Below are 18,693 nucleotides of genomic sequence, written 5' to 3' on the forward strand. Positions count from 1 at the left end.
CTGTGACCGACTGGAGTCCACCGGGAACCTCTCCTCCCGCGCAGGAAGCCCGCTGGCGAGCTGGGGTCTCCCGACAGCGGTCTCGCCCGTCTGGGGAGACGCGCGGCTGCGGCGGAGCAGCCCAGAGGAGGATCCCGGCAGAAAAAGTCGCCGCTTGGGGAAGGGAAGTGACACCTGTCCCCGCTGCCGGCCCAGCCCCACCCCACGGGCTGGGGGCGACAGAGGGCCGGGCAGAGCGTGGCCAGAGGTGGCCTCGGCCCCAGATTCCAGAGGGAGGCGGGACGCTCGGGTTCCGCCACGGCCGGTTCCGAAGGCCCGCCAGCACTCACCGCCCCCCACTTCCCGGTGTCCGGCTCCCGCACGGCTCCCACTACCACTGCGGGTCATCACTCCACTCGCGGAGCCAGCCCAGGAAACGCTGGGACGCGAGATGCGATAACAAAGGAGCCTAAAACAGGAGACCGGATCTCCGCGACCCGGCGAGCCCCGCCCACTTCCGGTGGCGCTCGATTGGACGGGAACGAGGCCCTGCCCAGCGCTTCAGGTCTTTGAGGTTACGCCCGTAGCGCTGTTTCCTTCCTCCAGGGGGTCGGCCCCCATCTGGCGCTGGGCAGCTGGACGAGGCCGTGGTGGTCCCTAGCTCCTCGGAGTGAACGGACTCCAGGCTGATGGACAGCGAGAGGGGCGCGCAGGCCGGGCTAGACTGCAGCAGGAAAGCCTGAGTCCTGTAGGAGCCAAGCTATTAACGTGAAAAGTGGCACCACAGTCCTGGTGCGGTGGCGCACCCCTGTCATCCCAGCGACTCGGGAGGCTGAGGTAGGAGGGTCGCGAGTTCAAAGCCAGCCTCAGCAACAGCGAGGACTAAGCAACTCAGTAAGACCCTGTCTCTAATAAAAATAGAAAATTGGACTAGGGATGTGGGTCAGTGGTCGAGTCTTCTGAATTTAATCCCTGGTACACCCCCCTCCCCCCCCCCAAAAAAAAGAGTGCAGCACAGTACATGATACAGACTCAGCCTCCGTTGTCTTACTTGATTCTTAACCATTACTGAGGCCTCTATCTATGCCTTTCTTAATATTGGAATTCACCTATAGCCTAACAAGCATGAAATTTGGAAAGCAGAAATGGAAAAGGCATTGATCAGGTTTTGGAGCACATACGCAGGAAGAAGCTAGATTCCTAAAGGCTGCATGAACATTTGCTTCCAGCCGGTATGTTAAGGTTTGGATCTGGAATGTCCCCTGAAAAGTTCATGTTTTGAAAACATGATCCCCAGTTCAGCAAGGTTCAGAGGTGGGAGTTGCAAACAATGATTTGGGCTCTGGCTTCATCAGTGGATTACTCCAGCAAATGGATTAATCCATCGATAGCTGTAGGCAGATGGGACTGGCTGGAGGAAGTTGGCTCTGGGCTATATGCTTAAGACAATTTTTGTCCCTGCCCCACCCCTCCTCCTTCCTAGCTGTCACGAATTGAGAAGCTTCCCCCCCCACACCCTCTTCCAGCTTGATGTTCTGCCTCACCTCAGATCCACAGCAATGGGGCTGGCTGTTTTAGTCAGTTTTTTCACTGCTATGACCTCAAGTCCTGACAGGACAATCTTAGGAGGAAAAGTTTATTTGGGAGCTTGCAGTTTCAGAAGTGTTAGTCCACAAGCATTAGTCCACATGATCAGGAAGCATAAAGAGTACTGCTCAACAAGGAGAAAATATAAGCCCCCCCCAAGATGTGCTCCAATGACCCACCTCCTCCAACCACACCCCATCTGCCTACAGTCACCACTCAGTTAATTCTTACAAGGGATTAATGCACTGATTAGGTCAAAGTGCCCACAACCCAATCATTTCACCTGTAAACTTTATTGCATTATCTCACACATGAACTTTTGGGGGTCACCTAATATCTAAACCGTAAGGTTGGTCAACTATGGACAGAATCTCTGAAACTATAAATGAAAATAAACTTTTCTTCCTATAAGTTGTTCTTGTCAGGTATTTTGGTCACAGTAATAACAAGCTAACTAACCCAGCATGAAAATAAAAAAAGTGTCCTCAAAATACAATGAACTGCTTTGTTTCCATTTTCTCAGCAGCATGGGTTTCCAGATTTCTGCAGCACTTGCACATTGAAGATCTATGACAATTTGTATTTTGTTGTAGCCGGAATGTATCTCCTGGCAACTAGGCAGGAGAGTCTGTACAAACTCATGACTTCATGTTACATGCCCTTAAACTTTTAACCATGGCCAAAAAGGTTTTTTCTTTTTGAACCATGTTTACACCTTATCTTTATGGGCAATCATTACTGTTAATTCCAGAAATACTGAACATTATGTATTGCTGCCTATTGTTTATGACCACATATGATTAGGTCCTGAAAAGTGTTTAACATGGGAATTAACAGTAATGATTCTGTATAAAGTGTAAACACAGTTCGTCTTTGGTTTTGCCATGGTTAAAAGTTTAAGGGCATGTAATACATGATCATGAGTTTGTACATGAACAGGAGATTTTCTATTGATTTAGGCTATGGGTTACTGGGGTGTTAATGTTTTTGTTGAATGTTATTTGAAAGGATTTTAATTTTGTATTTGAGCTGGGTATGTTAGAATGCCTGTGGTCACAGTTATTCAGGAGGCCGAGGCAGGAAAATCACTTGAGTCAGGAGGTCAACCCAGTCTGGGCAAGAAAGTAAGATTCCATGTTATTTAAAAAAAAAAAAAGGTTTGGAAAAATAAATTTAAATTTTAAAATTCAAATTCACTTGGAAAATAAAATTTTAATTTGGCATTACCAATTTGTTGTTATATAGACTAAGTGATATGATACAGACCTCATTAAACCATGAACTTGCACTTTGTTGGTTAAATTCTGAGAATTATTTTTTATAAATATTTTTTATTGTTGATGGAACTTTATTTTATTCATGTACTTATATGCGGTGCTGAGAATTGAACCCAGTGCTTCACACATGAGAGGCAAGTGGTCTACCACAGAGCCACACCCAGCCCCTCCTAGGCTTATTTCTGAAGTGCTAGCACATCTTGGATTGTTCCTATGAGTACAGCGATATCTACACATGTCCACTGGGATTCCCACAGAAAACACCATACAGAATAATGGACTTTTACAGGGTAATAAGCCAAAGAATACTGAAATGAGCTGCAGACAAAAAGTACCATTTTGACAGATATCATAATTTAGAGCAAAAGGAGGTGCATTTTCCTCAAGCTGAAACATTCTTAACACTTTTTCATAAGAGGACCCTGGTACAGTAACAAAATTTTACTCCTTAATCCTTCTCCTATCTTTCTCCAAAGGGCTGGGACATAGCTCCACGGTACAGTACCTGCCTATCCTATACCAAAAACCTGGGTTCAACCATAGGAATTTTTTTTAAAAAATTAAGTCTCTGGGAGTACATAAACAAATTAAAATATCGTAGATGAAGTAGAAAGAATTGTGGAAATACACAGCCAAGACTCGGTCATGAGGATATAGAAAATCTGAGCAAAACTTTGACTAATGAGATTGATAGTTAAATTTTTCAACAAATAAAGCCAGGGACCAAGAGTCTTACTGGTGAAATGTATACAACACTTAAGGAATGAACAGCAATGCTCCTCAACCTTTAAAATTAAAAAAAATGAACAGGGGGGAATACATGATTTAGATTTGGAATATCCTTCAAATGCTCATGTGAAAGTATGGTCCCAACCAGGGGTGGTGGCACACACCTGCAATCCCAGTGACTTGGTAGGCTAAGGCAGGAAGACAGCAAGTACCAAGCCAGTCTCAGCAACTTTGAGACTCTGTCTCAAACAATAAAAAGGACTGGGGATATAGCTCAGTGGTAAAGCACCCCTAGGTTCAATTCCCATTACCAAAAAGATAAAAATATGATCCTCAATGTGGCACAGTTCAGAGGTCAATTATGAGGGTTCTGACCTTATTGATGGATTATTCCATTGATAGCTGAATTAACTTCTGGGAGGTGAGACCTACTTGGAAAAAGAAGGTCATTGGGATGTGCCCTGGAAGGGTTTATCTCCTCCTGGTCCATTTTCTCTTCCCTCTCCCTCTCCTTCCTAGCTGCCATGAGCTGAGCAGCTCTCCTCCTCCATGCCCTTCCGCCCTGATGTTTCTGTGTGGGGTCAGCTAACTTTAGATTAAATCCTCTGAAACCATGATCCAAAATAAATATTTTTTTTCTCCTCTCAGCTGTTCTTATTGGGTATTTTGGTAACAGAAATGAAAAGCTGATTATTATAACATTCAAATTCACTCTCTGTGAGTTGGGCATGGTGGCACATGCCTATAATACCAGCAACTTGGGGAGCTGAGGCAGGAGGACCACAAATCTGAGGCCAAACTAGGCAAATTAGCAAGACCCCCATCTCTAAATGAAAAGAGAGAGGGGTCTGGGATTAGTGGTAGAGCACTTTCCTGGGCTCAATCCTCCATATTGCAAAAAAGAAAAAAAAAATTCAATCTGTGTGGCCAGAGTGACCCTGACATAGGAGGTAGAAAAAGAAACTACAAGGACAACTGGAGACAAATATCTCTTGAATATTATTCAAGAATTCTTACATAAGCGTGAGTACATCATCTCAAGAAGCATATTTTAAAAAGATTACTCAACATAACACAGTGAGACTTATCCCTGGAATGTTAGGATGGTTCAAGATTTCTGGAGATTTCCAACTGGATACAGATTTGATATGGTACAGCTTTGATATGAAGACCTCTTGGGAACAACACTGATGGAGTCATTTGCTTCATGTGCACCTCTGAACGTGAAATAACTGTTGTGCCAGAAAGTGACCTTGTTATCAGTGGCAAGTCATTGGAAAATCTACAGCACAGAACCCAAGTCTATGCTTGGCATCTACTTTGATGTGATCAGCACAATACCCCCATGTCCCAGGGAGGCAGAGATGCCATCAAATTTTGTCATGCAGCATTAACATACCAACACCAAGAGACGTCCACATGACCATAACTTCTCTGAGCTAGGCACTTCAGTAAGTTCAGGCTCAGGCTCTCAAACTAACACGGACTCCCGTTGACAGCACAACTTGGAGCTTTCTAGGCAGGAAGCAGAGAAGGGTCTGAAGTACTTCAGCAGCTAGACTGACATGTGTTTCACGAGTTTTGACAGGGCAGGCACAGTAATGCACACCTCCAGTTGCAACAACTTAAGAAGCTGAGACAGAAGAATCCCAAGTTTGAGGCCAGCCTGTGCAATTTTTCAAAGCCCTATCTCTAAATTAAAAGGGTTGAGAATGTAGCTCAGTGATAGAATGCCCCAGGGTTCTATTCCCAGAATTTAAAAAAAAAAAAAATCAACAGGATAAAAAAAGATCACCCACTTTAACTAATCAAATTCCTGTTATCCATATTCTTAGTTCATTTTCTGCCTTAGAAGGTTTACTTCAAGAGTTCAAGGGTAGGGCTGGGGATATGGCTCAAGCGGTAGCGTGCTTGCCTGGCATGCGTTCAGCAAGGGTTCGATCCTCAGCACCACATACAAACAAAAATTTTGTGTCTGCCGAGAACTAAAAAATAAATATTAAAAATAAATTCTCTCTCTCTCCTCTCTCTTAAAAAAATACATATCACAAAATAAAATACCTGAAGGGCTTGCATAATTGCAGATGATTCACTTTAAAAAAAAAAAAGAGTTCAAGGGTAGAATGTACAAGTTCTATTTAGAAAGCATTCCACCTGGTAGAATCTGACCCAGGCCCCACCCTCCACTCCATATGCCTCCAGAATCAGTGCTCTAGGACAGCAGCATTACAGCTGACAGAAAACTGTAACCATTTTGGTGATGGATACAATTCTCCAAATTGTCATTTGTGATGGTGAGGCCACAGCCCAATAGTATAAAGCTATAAACCAGGATGTGCCCAAGTATAAAAGCATCTGGCCCATTCTGTAGGCACCACTGGATGATGAATTTTGCAAGCTTCCCTGCCACATGTTGATGTACCTTCCTGGGTACATCAACATGTGGCAGGGAAGCTGCATTTCTTTCATGCAAACTGGGTACATGACAAACTATTCTAGGGTGCAGGAAACTGGAGCACCTAGCCTGATGTTTGTCTACAAATATTCATGACCCCATTTAAAGAATCTGCAGGTCTCTAGTGACAGTTAAGCTAAAGATATGACTAGGAAATTGAAGACAACACTATCAAATCATGCTTTCAAAGCCTTGATGACATTACTTTCTTGTTTCTGGCAGATTCTAATAATTAAACATGGTAAAAAGAATGAACCTGGGCTGGGGCTGTAGCTCAGTGGCAAAGCTCTTGCCTAGCATGTGTGAGGCACTGGATTTGATCTTCAGTACCACATATAAATAAATAAAAAATAAAGGTACACCAACAACAAAAAGCTACTTAAAAAAATGCCCACAAATAAAGATAGTATATTTAAAACATTTAAGTTACTAACCATGCTATGAACTTTCTGAAGATTATATGATGAAATGATTTGCATTAGGCTTTCCATAATTCATTTACTGCACTTTTGTCCAGATGGACTTGCCAAATGACTGAAAGCAATTGTAAAATTTTTAGCTAGGTATGATGGTGCACACCTGTAACTCCAGCTACTCAGGAGGCTGAGGCGAGACAATCAGAAATTCAACATCAGCCTGGGCAACACAGTGACACCATCCCCAAGTTTTAATTTTTTAAAAAGGCTGGAGAGGGCTGGGGATGTGGCTCAAGTGGTAGCGCGCTGGCCTGGCATGCGTGCGGCCCGGGTTCGATCCTCAGCACCACATACCAACAAAGATGTTGTGTCCGCTGAGAACTAAAAAATAAATATTAAAAAAAAAATTCTCTCTGTCTCTCTCTCTCCTCTCTCACTCTCTCTTTTTAAAAAAAAAAAAAAAAAAAAAAAGGGCTGGAGATAGTGGTAGACAATTCCCAGTCCTGAGAAGAAAAAGAAAATAATAAAACCATGATGATTGAAAAATGTCCAATATTCTTCACACTTAAAATATTTCTAATACACATACTCATGTGTCTTCCAAAGGTTGTGTGATGGATTTCCCAGATTCCTCATATTTCATAGTTTCTTTCCACTATGAACTTGTTTGTGCAATTGAAAAAGCCAGAAGTACTTAGCTATTCCATGTTGTTTTTATGCATAAGGTTTTCCTTTACTCTTTTATGTTGGGGGGGGGGATACTGGGGATTAATCCCTAGGCTTTACACATGCTCCATATACCTATCTGAACCTATTTCCAGTCCATATTTTATTTCATGACAGGGTCTCCCTAAATTGCCCAGGCTGGCCGTGAACATGGAATCCCACTGCCTCAATCTCCCACTGCCTCAATCTCCCACGTGGCTGAAATTACAGGCATGTGCCATTACCACCAGCTTACATGCACTAGGTTTCTATCTCATGATATCTTCTGTGTTCTCCAATGTCACTTGAGTAAACAAAGGACTTCCTATGTTGTTTACTTCCACAGGGCTTTTCTCTGATGTGACTTCTCTCGTGTACTCAAATATAATTGCAACATCTGAAGTGACTGTACCACACAGTTCACATTCAGAGGGCTTCTATACAGCTTGAGTTTTTATGCAGTTTAAGACAGTTGGAATAAGTGAAGGTTTTCCCACATTGCTTACATTCATAAGGTTTCTCTCCAGTATGAGTTCTTTCATGTACTCGAAGAGTATAGGAGTTGGCAAAAGCCTTGCCACATTGTTTACACTCATGATGCCTCTCTCTAGTGTGAGTTTTTTCATGGGCTCGAATTCCATTTGAACTGCTGCAGGCTTTACCACATAGTTGACACCGATAGGGTTTCTCTCCACTATGGATTCTTTCATGTACCCGAAAGGAGCTGGAGTATCTGAATGCTTTCCCACACTGTTTGCACTTATAGGGTTTCTCTCCAGTATGAATTCTTTCATGCACGCGACACTGACTTTTTGTCAGGAAACCCTTTCCACATCCCTTACATTCATAAGGTCGTTCTCCTGTGTGTGTTCTCCTGTGTACTTGAAGGGCTGCAAAGCTAACAAAGGATTTCCCACATTCCTGGCATTTGTGAAGATTCTTTCCAGTATGAGTTTTCTTATGCAATCGAAAGCTCTGTGGATACTTGTACTCTTTACCACATTCTGTACATTTGTAGGGTTTTTCTGTAGTATGACTCTTTTCGTGGCATCTAAAGTCTATGGAAATACTGAAGGATTTGCCACATTGCTTACATTGATAAGGTTTCTCTCCAGTGTGACTCCTTTCATGTCTTTTAAACTTTGCATAATATGGGAAGTGTTTCCCACAGTGCTTACACTGGTGGCGTTTCCCTCCAGTGTGTATGTTCCTGTGTCCCCGATAGGCTCCAATGCTACCGAAGCCTTTCCCACATTCCTTACATTTAAAAGATGTCCTTCCAGTGTGAAGGAACATATGTCCCTGAAAAGTCTCATAATAAAGGAAGGCTTTCCCACATTCTTTACATTTATAGGGTTTCTCTCCAGTATGAGTTCTTTCATGTGTTCGAAAGAAAGCGAGTAATCTGAAAGTTTTGCCACACTGTTTACATTTATACGGTTTCTCTCCAGTATGAATACTTTCGTGGTTCTGTAGACAATGGCGATAACTATAGGCTTTGCCACACTGTTTACACTCATAGGCTTTCTTTTCAGTATGAATCCTTGCATGTGCCCGGAAGAACTTGCGACAAATGAAACTCTTACCACACTTCTTACATATATATAGCTTCTCTCCATATTCCTGATACTCATATGGTCTGTGCCCATCATGAGATCCGATACACCTATTAAAGAATGACAGATGCGTGAACTTTTCCACACATACTTCATTTACATGGGTTGCACAAGTCACAGTTTCTTGGTGAGACTGAGATTTGAAATCTGGATGAAATTTTCTCTACCTTGATTACATTCTTTCCTTTCCACAAGGTCTCTTTACCATATAACTTTCACAAAAAATGATTATCACATTGTCAAAGGTTTTTTTATTAATAATTATATATATACATACACATATATATATTTTATTTTTTACTTTTGTATTAATAATTATATGTATACATATATATACATATACATATATTTAACAGTTGTTAGGTTCAACATTTTCAGAGAAAGTATCCATTTCCTGCCCTGTCTAAACTATTTGAAAGTAAACAAGGATAGGGTGCAGCTCAATGGTACAGTGCTTGCCTAGCATCTCCAAGTCCCTATGTTTAATTTCTAATACTGAAAAAAAAATTACTTATGTATGTAATGCTCTGGAAAAGTACTCTACCACCTCTATATCAAAACAGGAATCCTTATCCATGGGGTTTCCAAACTCTGTTTTGAAGTGAACAAAAAAAGCCTTGCCACATTGTTTACACTCATGGTGCCTCTGAACATCTGAACATCTATGACATTTTTATAAAGTCATTTTAGGTGAAAATTTTCTGACAACAATAAACTATAATTTGGACTGGTTGTGGTGTGAACTGATCAATACAATCAATAAATTATAGATATAGATTATAGACTACAGAAGTAAGATTTTGATAAGATAACAGAAATAAAATGATAAGTAAATATGTGTGTGTAGGCCATAAGTTAACTATAGTCTTAAGAAAGCATAAATAAGTTACTAATACTGGGCTGGGGTTGTGGCTCAGCGGTAAAGCACTGGGTTATTTTCTGGGTTTTTCATACCCAGAAAAATCATCATAAATTACTGAATAATTATGAGGCTCTAGATGTATGATTAGCTGTGACCCAGACTAACATTTTTACCAAAGTAAACCCTCTTCCACCCTTCAAATCTAGGAAATCTTTCTTGATAAGTTGATGATCAAGTAGCGAGGCTCTGGGTTCACAAATCTGAGCACCACATAAAAATAAATAAAATAAAGGTATTGGTCCAACTATAACTAAAAAATAAAAATATTTTTTAAAAAAGTTACTAATACTGGTAATGTAAAGCAATTGCCATGGTAAAACTACCCGGCACTTGTAACAGTTCCCTCCCTGCTGGAGTAGCAAGAATGAAGTCACTATGGCTATATGAACAAACAGGGACTCTATCTCAGCTGTTCTAGTCTCCACCTTAGTTTTTCTGTTACTACTCCCATGAAGAGATAGCTGCAGGACCCATTTCTGAGAAAATAAAATGAAAGCTGTTTTCTGCTACATTAAAAAAACTATATTGTCTTCTGTACTTTGGACCCCACAAACTATACTGGAACCAGGATATGGTTGTCTTGATGACTTATATGACTTTGAAGTAGATTTTTACTCCCACTGACCACCTGCTTGAACCCAGGAAACGGTTGTCTAACACCTGCTTAATCCCAAGATGCAGTTGTGTGAGTTGTTCTGCTAACCACTGTTTTATTTTCTGTGATTGGCTTGCTTGCATGATGCTAAGAAAAGTCCCTGAGCCATGGTTTCCGTTCTTAAATTCCAAGTACAGGCCAGAAAATTCTGTTCTTTCAGACAGCCACTTGGACTCTGTTAGACTCAGTCCCTGGCCAGGTATAATTGGCAAAATAGGCGAAATAAAAATCCTTCAAATTATTTCAAACTCAGACTTGGTGTGTTTTCTGAGTAGTCTCCCCACAACAGACTTAATTTTTTTAAAAATATATTTATATTAGTTATAGATGGACACAATGCCTTTATTTGTTTATTTTTTATGTGGTGCTGAGAATCAAACCCAGTGCCTCACATCTGCTAGGCAAGTGCTCTACCACTGAGCCACAGCCCCATCCCTGGGCTTACTGCTTTTGCCTGCTTGTTTTTGAAGTGCTATGGCACTGGAAGACTATCTTTTCTTGTGAGGGCAACTCACCTTCGATTTCTTCCCTGACTTTTGTCATCATCTTCAATGTTGTGGTCTCTCCATTTCTTCCCTAAAATTCATACCCAGAAAAATAATCATAAATTACTGAAAAATCATGAAGTTCTAGATCATAATTAGCTGTGATCCAGACACAAAGTAACCCATTTTCCACCCTTCAAATCTTAGAAATCTTTCTTTTTTTTTTTTTTTATTTTTTTAAGAGAGAGTGAGAGAGGAGAGAGAGAGAGAATTTTTTTTTAAGAGAGAGTGAGAGAGGAGAGAGAGAGAGAGAGAATTTTTAATATTTATTTCTTAGTTCTCGGCGGACACAACATCTTTGTCGGTATGTGGTGCTGAGGATCGAACCCGGGCCGCACGCATGCTAGACAAGCGCGCTACCGCTTGAGCCACATCCCCAGCCCTAGAAATCTTTCTTGATAAGTTGATAATCAAGAAACTTAGCCAGGTGGGGTGGAACACACCCATGATCCCAGCAATGCAAGGCTAAGGCAGGAGGATTCCAAATTTAAGGCCAGCCTCAGCAACTTAGCGAGGCTGTAAGCAATTTAGTAAGACCCTGACTCAAATAATAATAATAATAATAATAATAATAATAATAATAAAAGAGGGCTGAGAGGTAAAGTGTGCCCCAGCTGAACAAAAAAAAAAAAAAAAAAACACCAAAAAAACCTCTTGCTCTCTTCTTAACTTAATCAAGAAATCAAGAAATGAGGTCTGGGGCTGTAGCTCACGGCAGAGTGCTTGCCTTGCATGTATGAGGCACTACATTAAAAAAATAAACAAATAAACATAAAGGCATGCTGTCCACATACAACTACAAAAAAACTTTAAAAAAAAGAAAAGAAATGAAGTGAGGGCTGGGGATGTGGCTCAAGTGGTAGCGCGCTTGCCTGGCATTCGTGCGGCCGGGTTCAATCCTCAGCACCACATAAAACAAAGATATGGTGTCCGCCGAAAATTAAAAAATAAATATTAAAAATTAAAAAAAAAAAGAAATGAAGTGATTCATACCTACAAAAACCAGGTTCCTGAAGGTTTCCCACATCACATCTCGGTAGAGTTTCTTCTGTGAGGAATCCAGCAAAGCCCACTCCTTCTGGGTAAACTTGACAGCCACATCCTCAAAGGCCACTGAGTCCTAAAACATCCCACATGTGTGCAGAAGGGTGGGTGAGAATGACAGCACTGTGGATCTGCCCTCAATCCCTATGACATGCAAACATTCTCTGTTTAACTGGGCTGTCAGAACACCAAATCTCACTTTCTTATAAAATTTAGCAGAATCATGAACACACAGACATTTACTTCTTCACTTCCACTGTGGTCAATGAATGTCTGATTGCCTTCTAATATGGCCCCCAATTCACCTTGAATAAATGAGAGGAATTCTACTGAAATGAAATAAAATTTAAGGCAATCAACCCCTTGTGAGAGACTGTCATTTCTGCATTATATAGTACATCACCTATCTGTGTAGGAAACATAGAACTGATCAGAATATGGTTATAATGAATAAATACATCCTTAAGATCTATTCTTGTGGCTGGGGTTGTAGCTCGGTGGTAAAGCACTTGCCTAACGTATGTGAGGCATTGGGGTTTGATCCTCTGGCCCACACACACAAAAAAAGAAATTAAAATAAATAAAATAAAAGTATTGTGTCCATCTACAACTAAAACTATAAAATTAAAATAAAAACAAATTTGAAAAAACTATTCTCACCAAGAAACATGAGATACCAGGAGACCTGTGAAAATCCAAGTTGCAGTAAGGCCTGGGCTGTGTGAGGGACTCCATGCCACTGAAAGTGTTCCCAGCTATTTATTGTGCCTCTAGGGCTGGGGGTGTACCTCAGTGGTAGAGCACTTGCCCGGGATTCAGGAGGCCCTGGGTCCAAAGCCCTGAGAATGTTTTCAAATCTTGCTAGTATGTCATTAGGATTTCTCTTTAATAATAGTGACATACAGTGAAAAAAAATTTACCATTTCTTTCCCCATCTTTCAGGTTTTAGAACATCTTTACCAAAGTTTAGCAATACTAGGGGAGAGAAAGGTGAAGTAAAACCAGGAAATTGTACACTCTGACACTGCAATAGCACCACCAAGCCAGGCACCGTGGTTCCTGCCTATAATCCCAGCTACTCAGGAAACAGAATCACAAATTCAGGGCCAGCCTGAGCAACTCAGAAAGACTCTGTCTCAAAATAAAAAATAAAAAGGGCTGGGGATGTGGCTCAGTGGTAGAGCACTTGTGGCTTCAATTCCCAGTGCCACAGAAAAAAAGAAAACAATAACTCAGCTAAACCCAGAAGGATAAACCTAAAACCTCATATTAAAGGCCTGAGGCTCTTCCACTCTTTTTCTCAAGTACAGCATGTCCAGTATTCAACAAGAATGTATGACGCATACTAAAGACTTTCCAAACACAGTCTGAAGAGAAGACAAGCTCCAGAACCAAGTTCAGATATAGAAGAGATCTGGAGACAATTAGACCAGAAATTTAAAACAAACCTAACAAGGGGCTGAGATTGTGGCTCAGCGGTAGAGCGCTCGCCTAGCAAGGGCGGGACCCAGGTTCCATCCTCAGCACCACATAAAAATAAAGGTGTTGTATTGTGTCCATCTACACCTAAAAAATAAATATTAAAAAAAGTTTAAAAAAAAAAAAAACAAGCCTAACAAAACTAATATGGTGAGGTGCATGTGATGGGGGCAGGGCAGTTACTGAGGATTGACCCCAGGGCATCACACATGCTAGGCACATAGTGACAGATTGAACTCAGAGTGCTTCTCTGAGCTACATTCCCAGGCCTTTTTACTTTATTTAAAGGCCAGGTGTCAGTAAGTTGCAGAGGCTGCCCAGCCACCTCCTTTATTGTGGGGGAAGGAGTGCAAACTGAGGATTGAACCCAAGGGCCTTTACTACTGAGTCACATCCCCAGCCCTTTTTGTATTTTATTTTGAGACAAGGTCTCACTAAATTGTTGAGGCTGGCCTTGAACTTGACACCCTCCTGTCTCAGCCTCCAGAGTCCCTTGCCATCCTCCTGTCAGTCTCCAAAGTCCCTGGGATCACACAGGTATAGTATGCTACTATGCCCAACTGCCCAACCTGTTTAAAATTTTGGGACAGTGCCTCACCAAGGTGCCCAGGCTGGCTTCTAACTTTGCATCTACTTGCCTCAACTTTCCATGTAGCTAGAAAGTGTGCAGCACACTGCACAGGTGTGCACCACTGCTCCTGGAAATATGCTGAGGTTTCTATCAGAAACACTAACCAATTTGCAAGAATACCTGGGTAATTTCAAGCAGACACATGAAAATTCTAAGGATCAAAAGGTAATATCAGGGTGTAGTGGCTATAATACCAGCAACTCAGGAGGCTGAGGCAGGAGGATCACAAGTTCAAAGTCAGCCTCAGAAACTTGGTGAGGTCCTGAGCAATCTAGCAATCTAGCAAGACCCTGTCTCAAAATGGGGATGTGGTCTAGATTTTTTCCCCCCACATTTTGGAATTATCTCTAAATAAAGAAACAGATTCATAATGAATTTTCTAAATTAGATTATAAGCTCTTGCAAAAGTTATGAAGAGAAAAATGATACTGTATAACAAATGGGAGAAAAATAAATGCACGTGTTTCTTAAACTGAAAAAAAAAATGGGGATGTGGCTCAGTGGTTAAGTGCCTCTGGGTTCAATCCCTATACCAAAAAAAAACAAAAACAAGATACAAACAAACAAGTAATAAAAGCAATAAAATGCAGTCCAACAGAAATGAAAAATACCCTTTTAGGGGCTCATGAAAACTATGCAAATGTGTAAAGAAACAATGATCTCAATGAAATGCCAATATGATCTTCCAAAACTGATGTGAAAAAAAAAATGCAGACGGATATCCAAGAACACTGGGGAAGTGAAAATAATAATTAACATTAATTCCTGAAATGCTACAAAAGCAGTACCTAGAGTGAAATTTATGCTACTGAACACATACAGTAAAAAAACCTATTGCAAGGGCTGGGGATGTGGCTCAAGCGGTAGCGCGCTCGCCTGGCATGCGTGCGGCCCGGGTTCGATCCTCAGCACCACATACAAACAAAGATGTTGTGCCCGCCAATAACTAAAAGAATAAATATTAAAAGTTCTCTCTCTCTCTCTCTCTCTCCCCCCCCTCCCTCTCTCTTTAAAAAAAAAAAAAAAAGAAAAACAACAACAAAAAAAAGAAACCTATTGCCAATAATACCTCTGTCTACCTCAGAAAACCAAAAAAAGGAGCAAATTAAACCCAGAGTAAAGCACAAAAACATAAATAAGTTAGAAAAGAAATTAATGAATTTGAGGAACAAAACCAAAAGCTAGTTTGTGAAAATATCAGTAAAAAAAAACAGTATCTATTCAAACTAATTTAAAGGGGAAAAAAGAGTCAGGACAGGCTTGAAAAGAGCCTTATGGTCTAAGCTTCTCTGGAGGCTAGGGAAGGGGAATTACTTGCATCCAACAGTTTATTTTTATTTTTTTATTTTAGTTGTACACATTTATTTTGTTTATTTATTTTTATATGGTGTTGAGGTTCGAACCCAGGGCCTTGGGCATGCTACGTGAGCCGCTCTACCGCTGAGCCACAACCCCAGCCCCAACAGTTTATTTTTTTAATTAGGGTCTCACTATGTTGCCAACACTGGCCTAGAACTTTCTATCCTCCTGCCTCAGATTCCCAAATAGGTAGGCTTACAAGAGTGCACTATAGCGCCTGGCTTTATTGTATTATTATGTAAAATAAATCTATATAAAGCCACATTCTGCTTTCAATACTATTTTTATTAACTATTTTTTCTGTTCTTCTTCTTCTTTTTTTTTTTTTTTTTGGTGGTATTCAGCCTGAACCCAGGCCTCCCCCTCTACTACTGAGCTACACCCTCAGCCCTTTTTATTTTTGAAAGGAGGGGTCTCACTTATTTACACAGACTGACCTCTCGAATTTGTAATTTTCCTGTCTCAGTGTCAGGAGTAGCTGGGATTATGTCCAGCTCCTTTGGCTTTTGAAAATTCAGCTTTAAAAAAAATATTTTTTAAAAGATGTTGAGGACCTTTATTTTATTCATTTATTTATATGTGGTGCTGAGAATTGAATCCATGCCTCCCACATGCTAGGCAAGCGCTCTGCCACTGAGCCCCAGCTCCAGCCCCTGAAAATTCAGCTTTTTGCACAGGAACAATTCTAAGATTTAATGTTTACTTGCGTTACAGGCTGGAAGCAGTGGCACACAACCGTATTCCCAGCAACTCAGGAGGCTGAGACAGAAGGAATGCAAGTTCAGTAATTTAGGGAGGCCCTAAGCAACTTAGTGAAACACTGTCTCAAAGTAAAAAGGGCTGGGATGTGGCTCAATGGTAAAGTGCCTCTGGGTTCAATCTCCAGTACCAAAAATTTTTTAAAAAGTAATGAACTGCAAACCTTTCAAGTTTTCCCAAATACACTGGCACACACCTGCAATGCCAGCCACTCAGGAGGCTGAGGCCAGAGGAAAGTAAGTTTGAGGCTAAACTGAGCAATTTAGCAAGATCCTGTATCAAAATAAAAAAGGACTGGGGATATCAAGTCAGTGGTAGAGCACTTACCTAGCACATGCAAGGCCCTGGGTTCAATCCCCAATATCACAAACAGGCTTACACACACACACACACACACACACACACACACACAATCAAGTTTCTTTCTAACTGAAATAAAAAAGAGCATCATTGTTTTTCCTTTCACTGAATGATACTATCAGGAACAGGTAGCATAGTACACATTAGGGCTTGGAAATCAACCCTTTAAATAAACTAGAATTCTCAGAGATATATATTGAGTTTAGTAGATCTCATCATATCACTTAAAAACAGTAGTTCAAAGCTGGGGACAGTACTCTGTGGTAGACCAGTTGCCTACCATGGGCCAGCCACCCCCCTACATCAGCAGCACCTAGAAAAATAAATTAATCAAAACAGGAATACAGTATGTCTGAGGTTCTGTATTCGATTTCCAACACTGCATAAAAAAGGAGTTAGGGGATTCAATCCTCTTACGAATAGTGTACTTTTTAAAATTTGAAAATGCTCTATAGACATTCACATGCAAAAAAAAAAAAAGTGATTTAAGTTTTTTTGAAGTGCCACGGACTGGAAGGGAGGGGAGAGAACTTAAATACCCTGGTACCCTGATCTCACATAAGGGTCTTGAGCCTCTCTAGGCAAACCATCTACCACTCAACTAGATTTCCCAGCTTGATCTCATATCTTGAGGTTCTCTCTCCTTAAAAAAAAAAAAAAAAAGTTTCGGCTTCAGAATTTTCTCTCTTTCTGGCATCTCATCTCGCAATGGGTTCATCTCCTCCCACACAAAACTAAACATTGCACACAATCACGCAATTGAATAAAAACTTCCAAGTGCAAAGGAAAACTAGAATTAAGGGGTGGACCCAAGGAAAGAGATGCAAAACTTCTGCCTTGCGACAGGGTCCTGCTTCCCCACAATTCCAATGCAGAGGTAAAGGACGTCCCCAAACTTGAGAGCCCTCGGCTGGGGCCTCCCTGGGGAGGCGGGCCCCCCCTGGGGAGGCGGGCCCCGGGCAAGCCCCGGGCGGCAAAGAAACGCCCCCTGGGCAGGCATCCATCCCGGAGCGAGAAAACGCTCGCCTCGGTCACTTCAGTTGTGACCCCGATGAATTCCCAGACACAGGACCCCATTCCGTCACGGCACAGTCGGGAGCCGCGGGGCCGCGGGCGGAGCTGCCCGGCGAGGGCTCCGGGCCGGCGGTCACCGCGCGGGGAGCGGCGCCGCGGCGGACTCGGCCCCGCTCGGGAGCCGACGGGCGGAGGCGGCGTCGCCCCCAGGCCGGTTGGGCGCGTTCCCACCTCCGTCTTCCCTCGACTCGGGGCCCCCAACTCTGCACTCACCATCTCTATCTTCCCGCCTTTGGGGTCTCCCAAAGTCTTCCTTCGGGTCCTTCAACAGCTGTAGGTCACAGCGCGACAAAGGAGCACAACCCAGAAACCAACTGAAAATTCCGGACGTGGCCAGAACCCATAGCTGAGTGCGCCGGCGCATGCGCAGCCGCCCCGCACGGCTTTCCAGCCCCAATACTGAGGGGGCATCCTCCGTGGCCACGCCCCCTAGACTGTGACTGAAAGCCGGGAATGAGGTCGCCTAGTTGGCTTAGGCTGGGGTGTTGGGGGGGGGGGGGATGCAGCCGTGGACCCTCAGGCTAAGCAAATTGTTTACCACTGAGCCCCACCCAACCCCTGACCTCTGTCCTCAAGACATTTTTAAGTGTCTTCTCTGGGGTTAAATATATATTTAAATATTGCAAAACCGATTTCCAGAACTCTTCCATCTTCCAAAACTGAAACTTAATACTTATGTAACTCTCCACTTCTGAACTGGGGATTCGGCTCAGTAATAGGAGAGCTTGCTTAGCATGCCAGAGGCCTTGGGTTCAAACCTTAGGACACCACAAGGCCCAAAGAAATTATTTGGCACTCTACTCAGTCTCTTGAAACCACAGTGTTTCTTTCTGACTCTGAATTAGACTCTGGGGCCAGTGATGGCACACGGAGGATTGGGAGTTCAAAGCCAGCCTCAGCAACAATGAGGCACTAAGCAACTCAGTGAGACCTTGTCTCTAAATAAAACACAAAATGGGGCTGGGGATGTGGCTCAGTGGTCTAGTACCCCTGAGTTCAATCCCCAGTACTTAAAAAAAAAAAAAAAGTTAGACCGTGAGTACTTCATATAAAGGGATTACAGTATTTGTCCTTATCAGATTGGCACATTTCATATAATAT

General features: G+C 42.1%; 1 protein-coding gene across 2 annotated transcripts; it reads right to left on the reverse strand.

The window, feature by feature from the left end:
- Positions 1-4,552: 4,552 nt before the first annotated feature.
- Positions 4,553-17,993, reverse strand: LOC101978716 (uncharacterized). Of its 2 annotated transcripts, XM_078036663.1 has the most exons (4): positions 17,806-17,944; positions 11,880-12,006; positions 10,857-10,917; positions 4,553-8,814 (listed from the first exon to the last, which is right to left on the reverse strand). In XM_078036663.1, exons 1-4 carry the CDS (start codon positions 17,806-17,808, stop codon positions 7,575-7,577), a joined length of 1,431 nt encoding a protein of 476 aa, XP_077892789.1. In that variant the 5' UTR covers positions 17,809-17,944; the 3' UTR covers positions 4,553-7,574. The 2 variants fall into 2 exon arrangements, with proteins under 2 accessions (XP_077892789.1, XP_077892784.1); XM_078036658.1 differs by lacking the exon at positions 11,880-12,006 and having other exon boundaries at positions 17,806-17,993.
- Positions 17,994-18,693: the final 700 nt, after the last annotated feature.

This window comes from Ictidomys tridecemlineatus, chromosome 2 (assembly GCF_052094955.1).
Source record: "Ictidomys tridecemlineatus isolate mIctTri1 chromosome 2, mIctTri1.hap1, whole genome shotgun sequence".
NCBI lineage: Eukaryota > Metazoa > Chordata > Mammalia > Rodentia > Sciuridae > Ictidomys > Ictidomys tridecemlineatus.